The sequence below is a fragment of the Catharus ustulatus genome, chromosome 31 (genome assembly GCF_009819885.2).
Source record: "Catharus ustulatus isolate bCatUst1 chromosome 31, bCatUst1.pri.v2, whole genome shotgun sequence".
Taxonomy (NCBI): Eukaryota; Metazoa; Chordata; class Aves; order Passeriformes; family Turdidae; genus Catharus; species Catharus ustulatus.
The window spans coordinates 3,137,824-3,149,884 of NC_046251.1; the positions used below are offsets into that span (position 1 = coordinate 3,137,824).

The 12,061-nt window shown below is 51.8% G+C and overlaps 1 protein-coding gene across 1 annotated transcript; it reads right to left on the bottom strand.

Moving 5' to 3' along the window:
* Positions 1–3,525: 3,525 nt before the first annotated feature.
* On the bottom strand, positions 3,526–9,673 carry LOC117009082 (pro-glucagon-like). Its single transcript, XM_033083265.1, has 4 exons — positions 9,607–9,673; positions 9,002–9,104; positions 5,769–5,915; positions 3,526–4,445 (listed from the first exon to the last, which is right to left on the bottom strand). Exons 2-4 carry the CDS (start codon positions 9,094–9,096, stop codon positions 4,436–4,438), a joined length of 252 nt encoding a protein of 83 aa, XP_032939156.1. The 5' UTR covers positions 9,097–9,104; positions 9,607–9,673; the 3' UTR covers positions 3,526–4,435.
* Between the last annotated feature and the right edge of the window lie 2,388 nt (positions 9,674–12,061).

A 12,061-nucleotide genomic window follows, 5' to 3' on the forward strand; every position in this document is an offset into this window, starting at 1 on the left:
AACTTCTGTCTCTTATTGGTACAAGAGGGATGCTCTCCATGGTGGGACAGCGCTGGGAGTGTCTCATAAATTGGGATGAACCACACCTGGGCACTTGGGATAAGACAAAGAAAAAGCATTTGCTCCCTATGCTCAATTGTCCCATTTTTAATGAAAATTCTTTTTGGGCTCTGCCACTGGCCTGAAAGTGGTAAAATCCAGAAATGTCCCTTTTTAGTCATAAGAGAAGCTTAAAAATGAAATCCCAGGATTTTGGTGGTGGGAGCAGCCAGGTGAGATGATCTGCACTCCCGGACCCCATGCCCTTGTTCCTCCCCTTCCCTTCCTGTCACCTCCCTGGACTCTGGATTTTCCTTCACCCCTGTCCTTGCAGAGCCCCTTGTGAGCCAGCAGGGAATTGGGAAGTGCCTTTCCCTCCTCCTTGTCCCTGCTGCTTGGCAGGGAGAGGCTGGGAAGGTCCTGAACTCTCCCCATTTTGGGGACTCGGGGGGCTCTGGTGTCCCCCTGGGCTGTGTGGCTGAGTCTGGGGGCCATGGGGCTGGGAAGGGAGAACATTCCAGAGGAGAAGGAGCTGCCACACCCTCGGGAGGTTTGGAACACGCTCCAGCCTCTTGGAATCTGCAGTGGGACAGGGGCATGGTGTCCTAGTTTGGAGGACAGGTGTCTGCTGAGAAAGGCAGGAACCTCTCTTTGAAATGAAGAATGTAAACCTCCTCCCTCCAAATTATTATAATTTTGAAATCAAGGGGCTTTCAGGCAAAGATATAGGAATTAGGAATAACAGTTCTTTACTAGGGAAATTAAAATAGAAATACAGTACTACAAAGAACAAACTCCAAACCCTGACACAGTCAGAGTACAACCTGACACCCGGCAGGCAGGGTGTTGGCAGCAGTCCCATCCCATGGTGGCTGCATCCTCCTGCAGTGACAGATGTGGCTCAGTTGGAGCAGTGCTCCTGGACAAGGTGCAGTTTCCCTCCCAAGGTCCAGTGGTGATGTGGAGGAATCCGGTTTCCCTCTGGAGTCCAGTGGAGAAAGGGGCTCCCTTAGTGTCCCAAAACCTCTGTTTTTATCTTGGTAAGAAATGTTGGGCTCTTGCCCCTGGCTGGAGCAACTCCCAATGGGATGCAGTAATTTTATCAGTGCCACAGTGGGACTCAATGGCCATGAGCAGAAAATGACTGGCTGGAGGAAGGATGGGCTGTGAAAAGATAAAGAACACTGCCCTGCCTGGTTTATAAAACATGGCCATTAACAGGAGATATCCCATGAGATAAAGAACACTGCCCCAGCTGGTTTCAATGGATGCCCATTAGCAGAATATCTCACATGGAGATCAGGATCACTGCTCCATCCTCAACAGATGATGATAGAACAGACACCTTTTATCACATCCTGTAATGTAACCCCAGACACAGCTGCTCCTGCCTTCAGCTCCCCCCACCCAGCCAGAAGCCTTTTCCTGCCCAGAATCACCCCAAAAGGACAATGGCTGGGGAAGAGAAGATGTGGAATTGCTCTGTAAGGATGGAAGTGCCACCTCCCCAGGCAGGCAAAACTCCATCAGATGTGATGGATAGGGTTTGGGATGTGGAGTTTGACTCCTGCCAGCCTGGGACAGAGCAGGAAAAGCTGCCTTGGGCTTTCGGGAAGGAGAGAGGCTGGAAAATGAAATAAGGTCTGGAGAAAGGGAAAGTTGGGATTGGTGGGATCTTGCACTTGGATAATTTTGGTTTTCCTGTTTTCTTCTCCTCTCTGGATGCAGAGAGATGGGCTGCAAGTTCCTCAGCTCCAGGGGAAGGGAGGGAGGAAGGAATGGAGGAAGGGAGGAAGGGAGGAAGGAAGGAAGGGAGGAAGGAAGGAAGGAATTTTGGAAGGAATTTTGGAAGGAATTTTGGAAGGAAGGAAGGAAAGGAAGGAAGGGAGGAAGGGAGGAAGGAAGGAAGGAATTTTGGAAGGAATTTTGGAAGGAATTTTGGAAGGAAGGAAGGAAAGGAAGGAAGGAAGGAAGGAAGGAAGGAAGGAAGGAAGGAAGGAAGGAAGGAAGGAAGGAAGGAAGGAATTTTGGAAGGAATTTTGGAAGGAATTTTGGAAGGAAGGAAGGAATTTTGGAAGGAAGGAATTTTGGAAGGAATTTTGGAAGGAATTTTGGAAGGAAGGAAGGAAGGAAGGAAGGAATTTTGGAAGGAATTTTGGAAGGAAGGAAGGAAGGAAGGAAGGAAGGAAGGAAGGAAGGAAGGAAGGAAGGAAGGAATTTTGGAAGGAAGGAATTTTGGAAGGAAGGAAGGAATTTTGGAAGGAATTTTGGAAGGAAGGAAGGAATTTTGGAAGGAATTTTGGAAGGAATTTAGGAAGGAAGGAAGGAATTTTGGAAGGAAGGAATTTTGGAAGGAAGGAATTTTGGAAGGAAGGAATTTTGGAAGGAATTTTGGAAGGAAGGAAGGAATTTTGGAAGGAAGGAATTTTGGAATTTTGGAAGGAAGGAATTTTGGAAGGAAGGAATTTTGGAAGGAAGGAATTTTGGAAGGAAGGAAGGAAGGAATTTTGGAAGGAATTTTGGAAGGAAGGAAGGAAGGAATTTTGGAAGGAAGGAAGGAAGGAAGGAAGGAAGGAAGGAAGGAAGGAAGGAAGGAAGGAAGGAGAGGAAGGAGAGGAAGGAGAGGATTTAATATTTCCTTGTGCAGGGGAAAACAACACAGAGGGAAAACTTTCCAGAAATGGTTCCTGGAGCTGCTTTAGGAACGAACCCAAAATATCTCTGGAATGACCCAGAAAGTAAAATCTGCTATCAGTGCCCTCCCACTTTCCTCTGAGCCCTTTCAGAGAGTTCCCAAAAAGAAATCCATGGGAATGGGGATGAGAAAGGCTGTAAACAGGGAATAAATCAAACAGGGAATAAACGAGGTGCTGACACTTTCTTTGTGTTGCTTTTGTGCTCTCTGTGAAAATCCTGGAGTTGTTTGTCTTTCTGGGAGGCTGAAATAATTTTATTTGCTTTATCCCAAGGGAGTTTGAGAACACACTGGGCTGGAAATAAAAACCAAAGGGGAATTTTTTTTAATTTAAAGAAATTATTTAAAATTTATTTTATTTTAGAATGATATTATTTTTTAAATTAATGTATTTTAAATTTAAAAAATATTTAATTTCAAAATTCTACTTTTATCTTACATTTTCAAATAATTTAATTTTTAAACTATTCAATTTTAAAAGTATTTTCAAATTATTCTATTTTTATTTTTTCCCAAATATTTTATCTTAAAAGGATTGTCTTTTAAAAATTATTTTGTTTTTGAATTCTATGCTGTTAAATTAAAATAAATTTAATTTATTTCTCATGTGTCACATGTGTCCCCTGTGCCAGCCCTGGTTGTGCTGGGACTCCAGGAACACCCTGGAGAAGTGAAATTCTCCTTTCTGGGCTTTTTTGGGGCCCACTTGCCCTGTAATTAATTAGAACTAAATTAACTCCAAAGAGGTTCTTTGGATCCAGGTTCAATTGGAATAATTTAACACCAAAAAAGGAATTTTTGCAGGTTTATTCCTAAATTTCTCTCCAGTTTCTTTTGGCCCTGGTCTGTGGGGTCAGGTGGGCACAGCCTGGTTATCTGAAAATTGAGGAATTGAAGGAAAAATGAGGCAGCAAATGGGGAGTCAGAGGAAATCCCTTGGGACTGTGCAGGATCCCAGTGGGATGCTCGGAAAGTTTGGAGTCAGGAACCAGCAGCAGGATGGAGCAAAGGTTTTATTGGCATTTGGGAAAAAGTGCAGGGAAAAGAAAGCCAGGTTTGATCCGTGGGGGCAGATTTCAGGAGGAGGTGCCTGGGGAGCAGGGGAGGCTCCAGGAGAGGGGTGAGGGATGGATGGATCCTTCAAATCCTTCCTATGGAGAATGGGATGTCTCCAGGAGAGGTGTGAGGGATGGATCCTTCAAATCCTTCCCATGGAGCACAGGATGGCTCCAGGAGCTGTGTGTGATGGATGAATCCTTCAAATCCTTCCCATGGAGAATGGGATGGCTCCAGGAACTGTGTGATGAATGAATTCTTCAAATCCTTCCCATGGAGAATGGGATGGCTCCAGGAGAGGTGTGGGGGATGGATGGATCCTTCAAATCCTTCTCCTGGGGCACAGGATGGCTCCAGGAGAGGTGTGAGGGATGGATCCTTCAAATCCTTCTCCTGGGGCACAGGATGGCTCCAGGAGAGGTGTGGGGGATGGATGGAACCTTCAAATCCATCCCGTGGGGCAGGGGATGGCTCCAGGAGCTGTGGGGGATGAATCCTTCAAAGCTTTCCCATGGAGAATGGGATGGCTCCAGGAACTGTGTGTGATGGATGAATCCTTCAAATCCTTCCCATGGAGCTCCCAATCCTGGCTGGTGATGGAGAGGTCCAACATTCCTATGTGGATGCTGCCGCTGGGATTTTCTGTTAATTGTACCTTAAAAACAAACCCAGAGAGCTTCAGGGGATGGAAACTCCTGCTAAAATCAGGAGCTGGGAATGGGCAGTGAGGGTTCTTTCGTTCAGAGAGGAGCTGTCCCTTTGGAATGGCTGAAACAGGAAAAAAACCCCAGAAATGCCAAGGTAATGCTGGAATGAGGAGGAAAATGTGAGGACAAATCACAGAGAGGACAAAACAGCTCCTTCCCATCCTAGAGTTCCAATCCCACCCCAAATGCCACTTGCCTCCATTTTCCTGACCTTATTACAAGAGACCAGAGGATCCCCAGGAGCCACTGGGCATCAGAAAAAGGGAATCCAATCTTGCCTTGGCACCAGATCCACAGATTTCATGGAATCATGGAATGCTCTGAGTTGGGAGGGACCTCCAAGCTCATCCAGTGCCACCCATTGCCATGGGAGGGCACCTTCCACTAGCCCAGGGTGCTCCAAGCTGGCCCTGGACATTCCCAGGGATGGGGCAGCCCCAGCTGCTCTGGGAAATCCATTGCAAAGCCTCCCCACCCTCACAGCCAGGAATTCCTTCCCAAAATCCCACCTATCCTGTGGGAACCCAGGGCATCCCTCTGGGTGCACTGGATGGTTCCAGACCCAGGCAGGGGGTTCAGGAGCCTGGGCACAGTGCTCAGGACCCCTGTGCCTTTGATTTCTCTCCCTGGGAAAAATTACCACCCTTACATGAAGAGTTACAAGACACAAAAAATAAGTAGCGTGTAAGTTAGATTATTATAAGGTGAAAAAGTAGGTTTTAAAAAATTGTTTATAATAAGGGTCTGGGGTCCAGATGGAGGAATCTGGGCGTGTTCTGTCCTTTCTCCTTCTGCCTAGCATCCATCTTTTGGGTGATGTTGGCACTTTTAGATTGGTCTAGAATAGAACCAGACTGTACAATGTAAGTGATAGGTATTGGAAGATAATTGTAAATAATGTTTAGATAGTTTATAATATAAAAAGATAATCCCATTCCAGGGGCAGGCAGTGTGCCTGGGCTGACTGTGGCTGGGCAGGGAAAGAACTTTTAGATCAGATAAAATAAACAACTCTGGAAACAACAGAAGAGTCTCCTGACTCTTTCTCCGGTGCTCAGGCTGGGACACAGACACTCTAGAACAACCCAGGTGGTGGGCTCAGGCTCCAGAGACACCACTGACCACACCATCCCTGCCCCTGGCAGTGGGAATCCATTCCCTGGTCCTGGCTCTGTTTCAGGCCCCTCTCCAGCTCTCCATGGGGATCAAGATTGGGGTGCTGGGTGTTTTATTTCCCAGCACAATCCCACCCCTCTCCCTGCTCCCAGCACCTCTTGGTGTTGATGAGCCAGTGCACGAAGTCCTTGGCCTTCATCCTGTCCAGGTACCGCGTGAAGTCACTGGTGAAGGTCCCCTCTGAGTGGCGCTTGATGTGGGACAGGAAGCTCTGGGAGTTCTGGGCTCTGAACAGCTCCCATCTGCTCGGGAGGGCAGGAGGAGAAAGGAGGAAAATGGGGTTTGGTGAGCACCCCAGCAGGATCCTCCCACAGCAGGTGCCCAGGGCAGGGCTGTGGATGATACAATTCCTCCAAAGCCATCTTCCCCTGGCCCCTGGAACTTGCTATAATAGGTAAGGTATCCTAGATACCAAGGCTGAGCCAAATTCCTTAAGAATTTGGTTACTCTCCTAACACTTTGGAAGATAATTGGTTAGAAATCAGTCTGTGTAATTGGTCAGTTCACCTTTAGAACTTCTCACTTAGATTGGATGCTGTTCTTTGAATAAACTTTTATTGGTTGTAGTTTGAATCCTCCTTGAACCTATAAATATGATTCTGAGAGAATCCTGCTTGACCACCCTTGGCATGAAATAAAGATTCTTGTGAAACTTGTCAAGTAAGGCCTCTGGTCTTTCTCTGCTGGTTAAATGTGAGCTTTTCTGAGAGACTGCTAAATGTTAGCACTCTCTGGTCCTGGCAAATACCACCAGGAAAGCCACATAGGGCTGTGCCCTCCAACCCTGTCCCTGTGTAGAGCATCCCCCAGAAAAGATGGAAAGTGCAGAGGAATAAATCTGGAATATTTCATGTGATTCCTACAAATCCAACGCACAATTCTTGTCTCAGTTTCTGGAGATTTGCCAAGCCTGGCCTGGGTTTTCCTGGCACCCAATATATCAGTGTCCTGTCCCAAATCATTCCCCTCTGTCCTGCTGGCTGGATCCCAACCCCCACCCTGGTCCCTGCTTCCCACAGCAGAGCAGGAACTGGGGCTGCTCGGAGGTTTGGATCCTCCTCCTTCAGCTCCAGGTGAGGTTTGGATCCTCCTCCTGCAGCTCCAGGTGAGGTTTGGATCATCCTCCTGCAGTTCCAGGTGAGGTTTGGATCCTCCTCCTGCAGCTCCAGGGTGATTTAGGGATTTACCAGAGGGTTCCCAAAGGACTTTGTGCCATGGGAGCACCAGCCCAGAGTCCCTGCTCTGACCCAGCCAGGAAATCCTGGGATTCCTACACGGGAATGTCCTGGGCTGTGGGGAGCCAGGACAGAGCTTGTTTGCATCCAAACAAAATCAGCATGAATACGGGAGTGGGAGAGCTGGGACAGCAACAGGGATAGAGAGGAGTGGAGGGAGAGGGAGGAAGGAAGGAAGGAAGGGAGGGAAGGGAGGGAGGGAAGGAAGGAAGGAAGGAAGGAAGGAAGGAAGGAAGGAAGGAAGGAAGGAAGGAAGGAAGGAAGGAAGGAAGGAAGGAAGGAAGGAAGGAAGGGAGGGAGGAAGAAAGGGAGGGAGGGAGGGAGGGAGGGAGGGGAGGGAGGGAGGGAGGGAGGGAGGATAGCCTGCTGGACCTGTCACAGCTGTACCCACAGCCCTGCCCTGCAGGGGATGTCTGTGAATGGGATGTCTGTGAATGGGCTGTGATTAACTCATCCCAGCCCACCTAGAAAGAAGCCCCTCAGCCTGGCACATCTTCCCTTCTGGTGAGCTATCCCCAAAGACGTCAGTGATGCCACTGTGCCCTCGCCCCGTTAATCCTTTGTAACCCATTGGTCTTTCCCTCTCGGTACCACCCTTGCTTTCCCCATAAAACCCCAGCTTTTCCCCTAGTTCTTTAGGGCAGCTGTCATCCCTGGCCCCCTCACAGAGCTGCTGGACAATGAAGGAATCTGTGGAATCACCACATGACGCTCCTGCCTCTCTGTCCCTGAGTCAGCCTGGGACAGCCTCGCAAGCAGAGCTGAGATCACTGGGCTGAAATCACTGAGAACTTGTGGCCACAGGTCTCAGCTTGCTGAGGTTTATCCAGTGGCCAGAGACCTGACAGAGACTCCCTCAGAAGGCTGTAGACACCTTCAGAAGACTGTAGACCCCTTAAGAAGGCTGTAGATGCCCTTAGAAGTGTGCTAGACCCCCCAGAAGGTTGTAGACTCCCCTCAGAAGGCTGTACACCCCCAGTCAACCTGCAGACCCCCTCAGCAGACTGCAGACCCCTTTACAAGGCTGCAGACCCCTTTAGAAGGCTGTAGATCCCCCCAGCAGGCTGCAGACCCCCCCAGCAGGCTGTACACCCCCCCAGCAGGCTGTACACCCCCCGGCAGGCTGTAGTTCCCCCCAGCAGGCTGCAGACCCCCCAGCAGGCTGTACACCCCCCCAGCAGGCTGTACACCCCTCAGCAGGCTGTACACCCCTCAGCAGGCTGTACACCCCCTCAGCAGGCTGTAGTTCCCCCCAGCAGGCTGTACACCCCCCAGCAGGCTGTAGTTCCCCCCAGTAGGCTGTACACCCCCCCAGCAGGCTGTACACCCCCCCACCAGGCTGTAGTTCCCCCCAGCAGGCTGTACACCCCCCCAGCAGGCTGTACACCCCCCCACCAGGCTGTAGTTCCCCCCAGCAGGCTGTAGTTCCCCCCAGCAGGCTGTACACCCCCACCAGCAGGCTGTACACCCCCTCAGCAGGCTGTAGTTTCCCCCCAGCAGGCTGTACACCCCCCCAGCAGGCTGTACACCCCCTCAGCAGGCTGTAGTTCCCCCCAGCGGGCTGTACACCCCCCCAGCAGGCTGTAGACCCGTTTAGAAGGCTGCAGACCCCCTCAGCAGGCTGTAGTTCCCCTCAGGAGGCTGTACACCCCCAATCAAGCTGCAGACCCCCCTAGCAGGCTGTACACCCCTCAGCAGGTTTCAGACCCCCCAGCAGGCTGTAGTTCCCCCCAGCAGGCTGTAGATCCCCCCAGCAGGCTGTAGTTCCCCCCAGCAGGCTGTACACCCCCTTCAGAGGCTGTAGATCCCCCCAGCAGGCTGTACACCCCTCAGCAGGCTGTAGTTCCCCCCAGCAGGCTGTACACCCCCCAGCAGGTTTCAGAGCCCCCAAGCAGGCTGTAGACCCCCAATCAAGCTGCAGACCCCCCCAGCAGGCTGTAGATCCCCTCAGAACGCTGCAGCCCCCCCAGAGGCTGCCCCTTGCAGGACCCTCTCTCTGGGAAGGTTGGTGGCTCCTCTGACCCCCACGGACCCCCCAGCAGCCTGCAGGGAGGGCCAAGCTGCTCCCCCAGCCCTGCCCCAGCCCCCCGTACCTGGGCAGGTCCTGCAGGTCCTGGGGAGCCAGCTGCCATCCTGCCGGGATGAGCACGGCTAGCACCAGCCCGGACAGGTACAGCCAGTGCACCATGGCAGCTCCTGCAGGGCACAAACACAGAGACATCTCCCGTGCAATTCCCATGGCTGCTGGGAGCCCTGGCAGCACAGCCTGGCACTGACCCTCGTGGGACAGCCCCTTCCAGGAGGGGGGCACAGTGAAAAATCCCATCCTCGCCATTCCCTGCCGCGTTCCCGGCGCTTCGGCACCGGCACGCAGAACGGCACCCAAATGTAAAATTATTGCAATGAACTTTATCCCAAACCTCCCTTTCCTGTCTGGGGGTGACATTTCTGTCCTGGAATTATCACCACAGTGCTGGAGAACTTTCCCCCAGCTCGGAAAAGCACAGGTGAGCAGGATTTTTTGTATTTTACATTCCTTGGTTTTGCTGGATACCTCAGAAATTCTGTGAGAATAAAATGCCACCTCCCACCCTTTATTTGCCAAAAATCAGACTTCTGTTGCCCATCACCAAATGCTTTCCTCATGTGGTTTGGCTCTTTGGGAGATTGGGAGAAGGAAGGGAGGGAAGGCACCTACCTTGGGCAAAGAGCTGCTCCCTCCACACCTGATGGGATTTTCCTTCTTCGAGCCGGTTCTGGCTGAACTCTTCTCCTTGCTGCTGCTTTTAAGCTCATCCAGGGATGCCCAGAACTGACAGGTGGGTCACAGGGATCCTGCTTCTCCTTGGATGGGTCACTGTGAATCATTACAGCTTTTCTGGAGTGGGGCTGCTGCAGAAAATATCCTTACTGGCGGATTCTCCAACTAACACCTTCAATTAATTTTTTTTTACATTGTTGTTGTTGGTTATCTTTATTTGTGCTTTTTCCCTCCACTTTTTGGACCAAAGCAGTGACCTGTGGGTTTCCTCCTCTCAGGTGAGGTGGCCTCTTGCTGGCACAGCGTGTCCTGCACCGATTCTCTGCCCACGGCTGCCCTTTGCAGCACCTTCCCTGGAGCTAAGACACGAGAAAGGAAAAAGAGCAAAGGCGTAAAACAAGGATTTGTGTCTCCAAACACTTCGTGCTCTGTGAATTCCTGGTGCAGCTCCTCAGCCAGGATCCCACTTGTGATCCAAGCCTGGTGTAGTTCCCTTAGTCCAGACCTGAACCTGGGGATATTCCCTGAGATTTCTGGGATTTGGGAGTGAAACGAGGCCCCGTGAGGGGCTGCAGTTCTGGATCCCTGTGGGACATCCCTGTGGGACATCCCTGAGATTTCTGGGATTTGGGAGTGAAACAAGGCCCTGTGAGGGGCTGCAGTTCTGGATCCCTGTGGGACATCCCTGTGATTTCTGGGATTTGGGAGTGGAACGAGGCTCTGTGAGGGGCTGCAGTTCTGGATCCCTGTGGGACATCCCTGTGGGACATCCCTGTGATTTCTGGGATTTGGAGTGAAATGAGGCCCTGTGAGGGGCTGCAACTCCGGATCCCTGTGGGACATCCAAGCTCAGCCCAGGAGCCCTGGGAACGCCTGGAACTCGTTGTTTCATTGTTTTCCAGTGTGTCCCATAGAAACTGGGCTTTGATATCCTTGAATCCAGGAAAGGAAAAAGGGAAAAGGAGAAGAGGAAAACTGAGGGCAGTGCTAAAGAGCCGGACCTGGGCCTGGAGGAGGGTGAAGGCTCCCAGGTGAGCTCCTGAAGAGCTTCTCCCCCTGGGGCCAGCTGGGCTCCTGGGCACTCTGCATTCGCACTGTGGATGGCAGGAGATGCTTCCAGGAGATCTCTGGGGAGTTTCCAGCCCAGGAAGAACGTCCAGGATTTGGTGTTTGGGGTCTGAATTGCCTTTTCCAGGCAGGGGGAGACAAGAGCCCTCCAGACTGTCCTGGTGGGAGAGCTGGGCCTTGTCTGTCCCACAGCAGAGTCCAGGGCTCCAGGTCTGGATTTCAGCGCCGCTTTCCCTGCTCTTCCCCCAGGACCTCTCTGCTCGTGCCTGGGTAATTATTGTCATTCCAGCAGCGAGAGCTCTGTAATTACTGCCACTGTCAAGATGAGGTCGGTGCTGGGAGGACACTCATCCTGAGGAGCCTCTAATGAGGGCCAGCAGCGGCCTTTGGAGGGAGCCTGACATCACCCGAGGGAGGGGGACATTAATTAGCTGGATCTGGGGAGGAGAGGGCCAGCTCTCCTGCCCGTCACTCGGGTGGGATGTTTGTAATTAGTGCCACCAAATTAGCTGGCGATGTCACTGTTTGCAGTGTCCCCCGGCCCGGAAGGGCACGGCGCTGCCTGCGGAGGTGGCGGCGCAGGGAGGACACATTCAGCCCAGCTCAGCTCAGCTCAGCTCAGCTCAGCTCAGCTCAGATCAGCCCAGCTCAGCTCAGCTCAGCTCAGCTCAGCTCAGCCCAGCTCAGCCCAGCTCAGCCCAGCTCAGCTCAGCTCAGCTCAGCTCAGCTCAGCTCAGCCCAGCTCAGCTCCGCTCATGGCTCCTCGGTTTGCTCCCAGTGCTGGAGTGGCCTCAGGAAAAGTCCCACGGGACCCTTTCTCCGCATCCCCTGGGTGATTTGCTGTAGCCTTTGGGACGTGGTGCCTTCCCCATTCCAAGCAAACCCAACCTCTTCATCCTCTTCATCCTCTTCATCCTTTTCATCCTTTTCATTCTCTTCATTCTCTTCATCCTCTTCATCCTTTTCATTCTCTTCATCCTTTTCATCCTTTTCATCCTCTTCATCCTTTCCCAGCTGGGTGGGATTTCCAGGGGCTCTCCCAGGCTGGAGGAGCACAGAGGGCAGGATCGGAGCTTTGAGCTGAATTCATCCCAGTTCAGGACTTGGAGAGGTTTTTGTGGACAGCAGGTGGCAGCGTTCGTCTGTCTGTCCTTCTGGGCCCATCCTTCCTCTGGCCATCCTTCCTGCCCTGCCCTTCATCATCCTCGCCCCTCCTGCTCCCTTCTCCGAGCTCCCCGAGCTCCCGTCCTGCCCCTCCAATGATTCTGTGTTTTTGGGGGTGGGAAGCCCCAGGCTGGGGGAGCTGTTGGTGACATCACAGTGA

Bases quoted from the DNA above. Each gene is read 5' to 3' on its own strand.
- LOC117009082 (XM_033083265.1), bottom strand. From the start codon at position 9,096: ATGGTGCACTGGCTGTACCTGTCCGGGCTGGTGCTAGCCGTGCTCATC. The intron at 5,916-9,001 runs GTACGGGGGGCT...CCTCCCGAGCAG, and splicing joins GACCTGCAGGACCTGCCCAG to ATGGGAGCTGTTCAGAGCCC.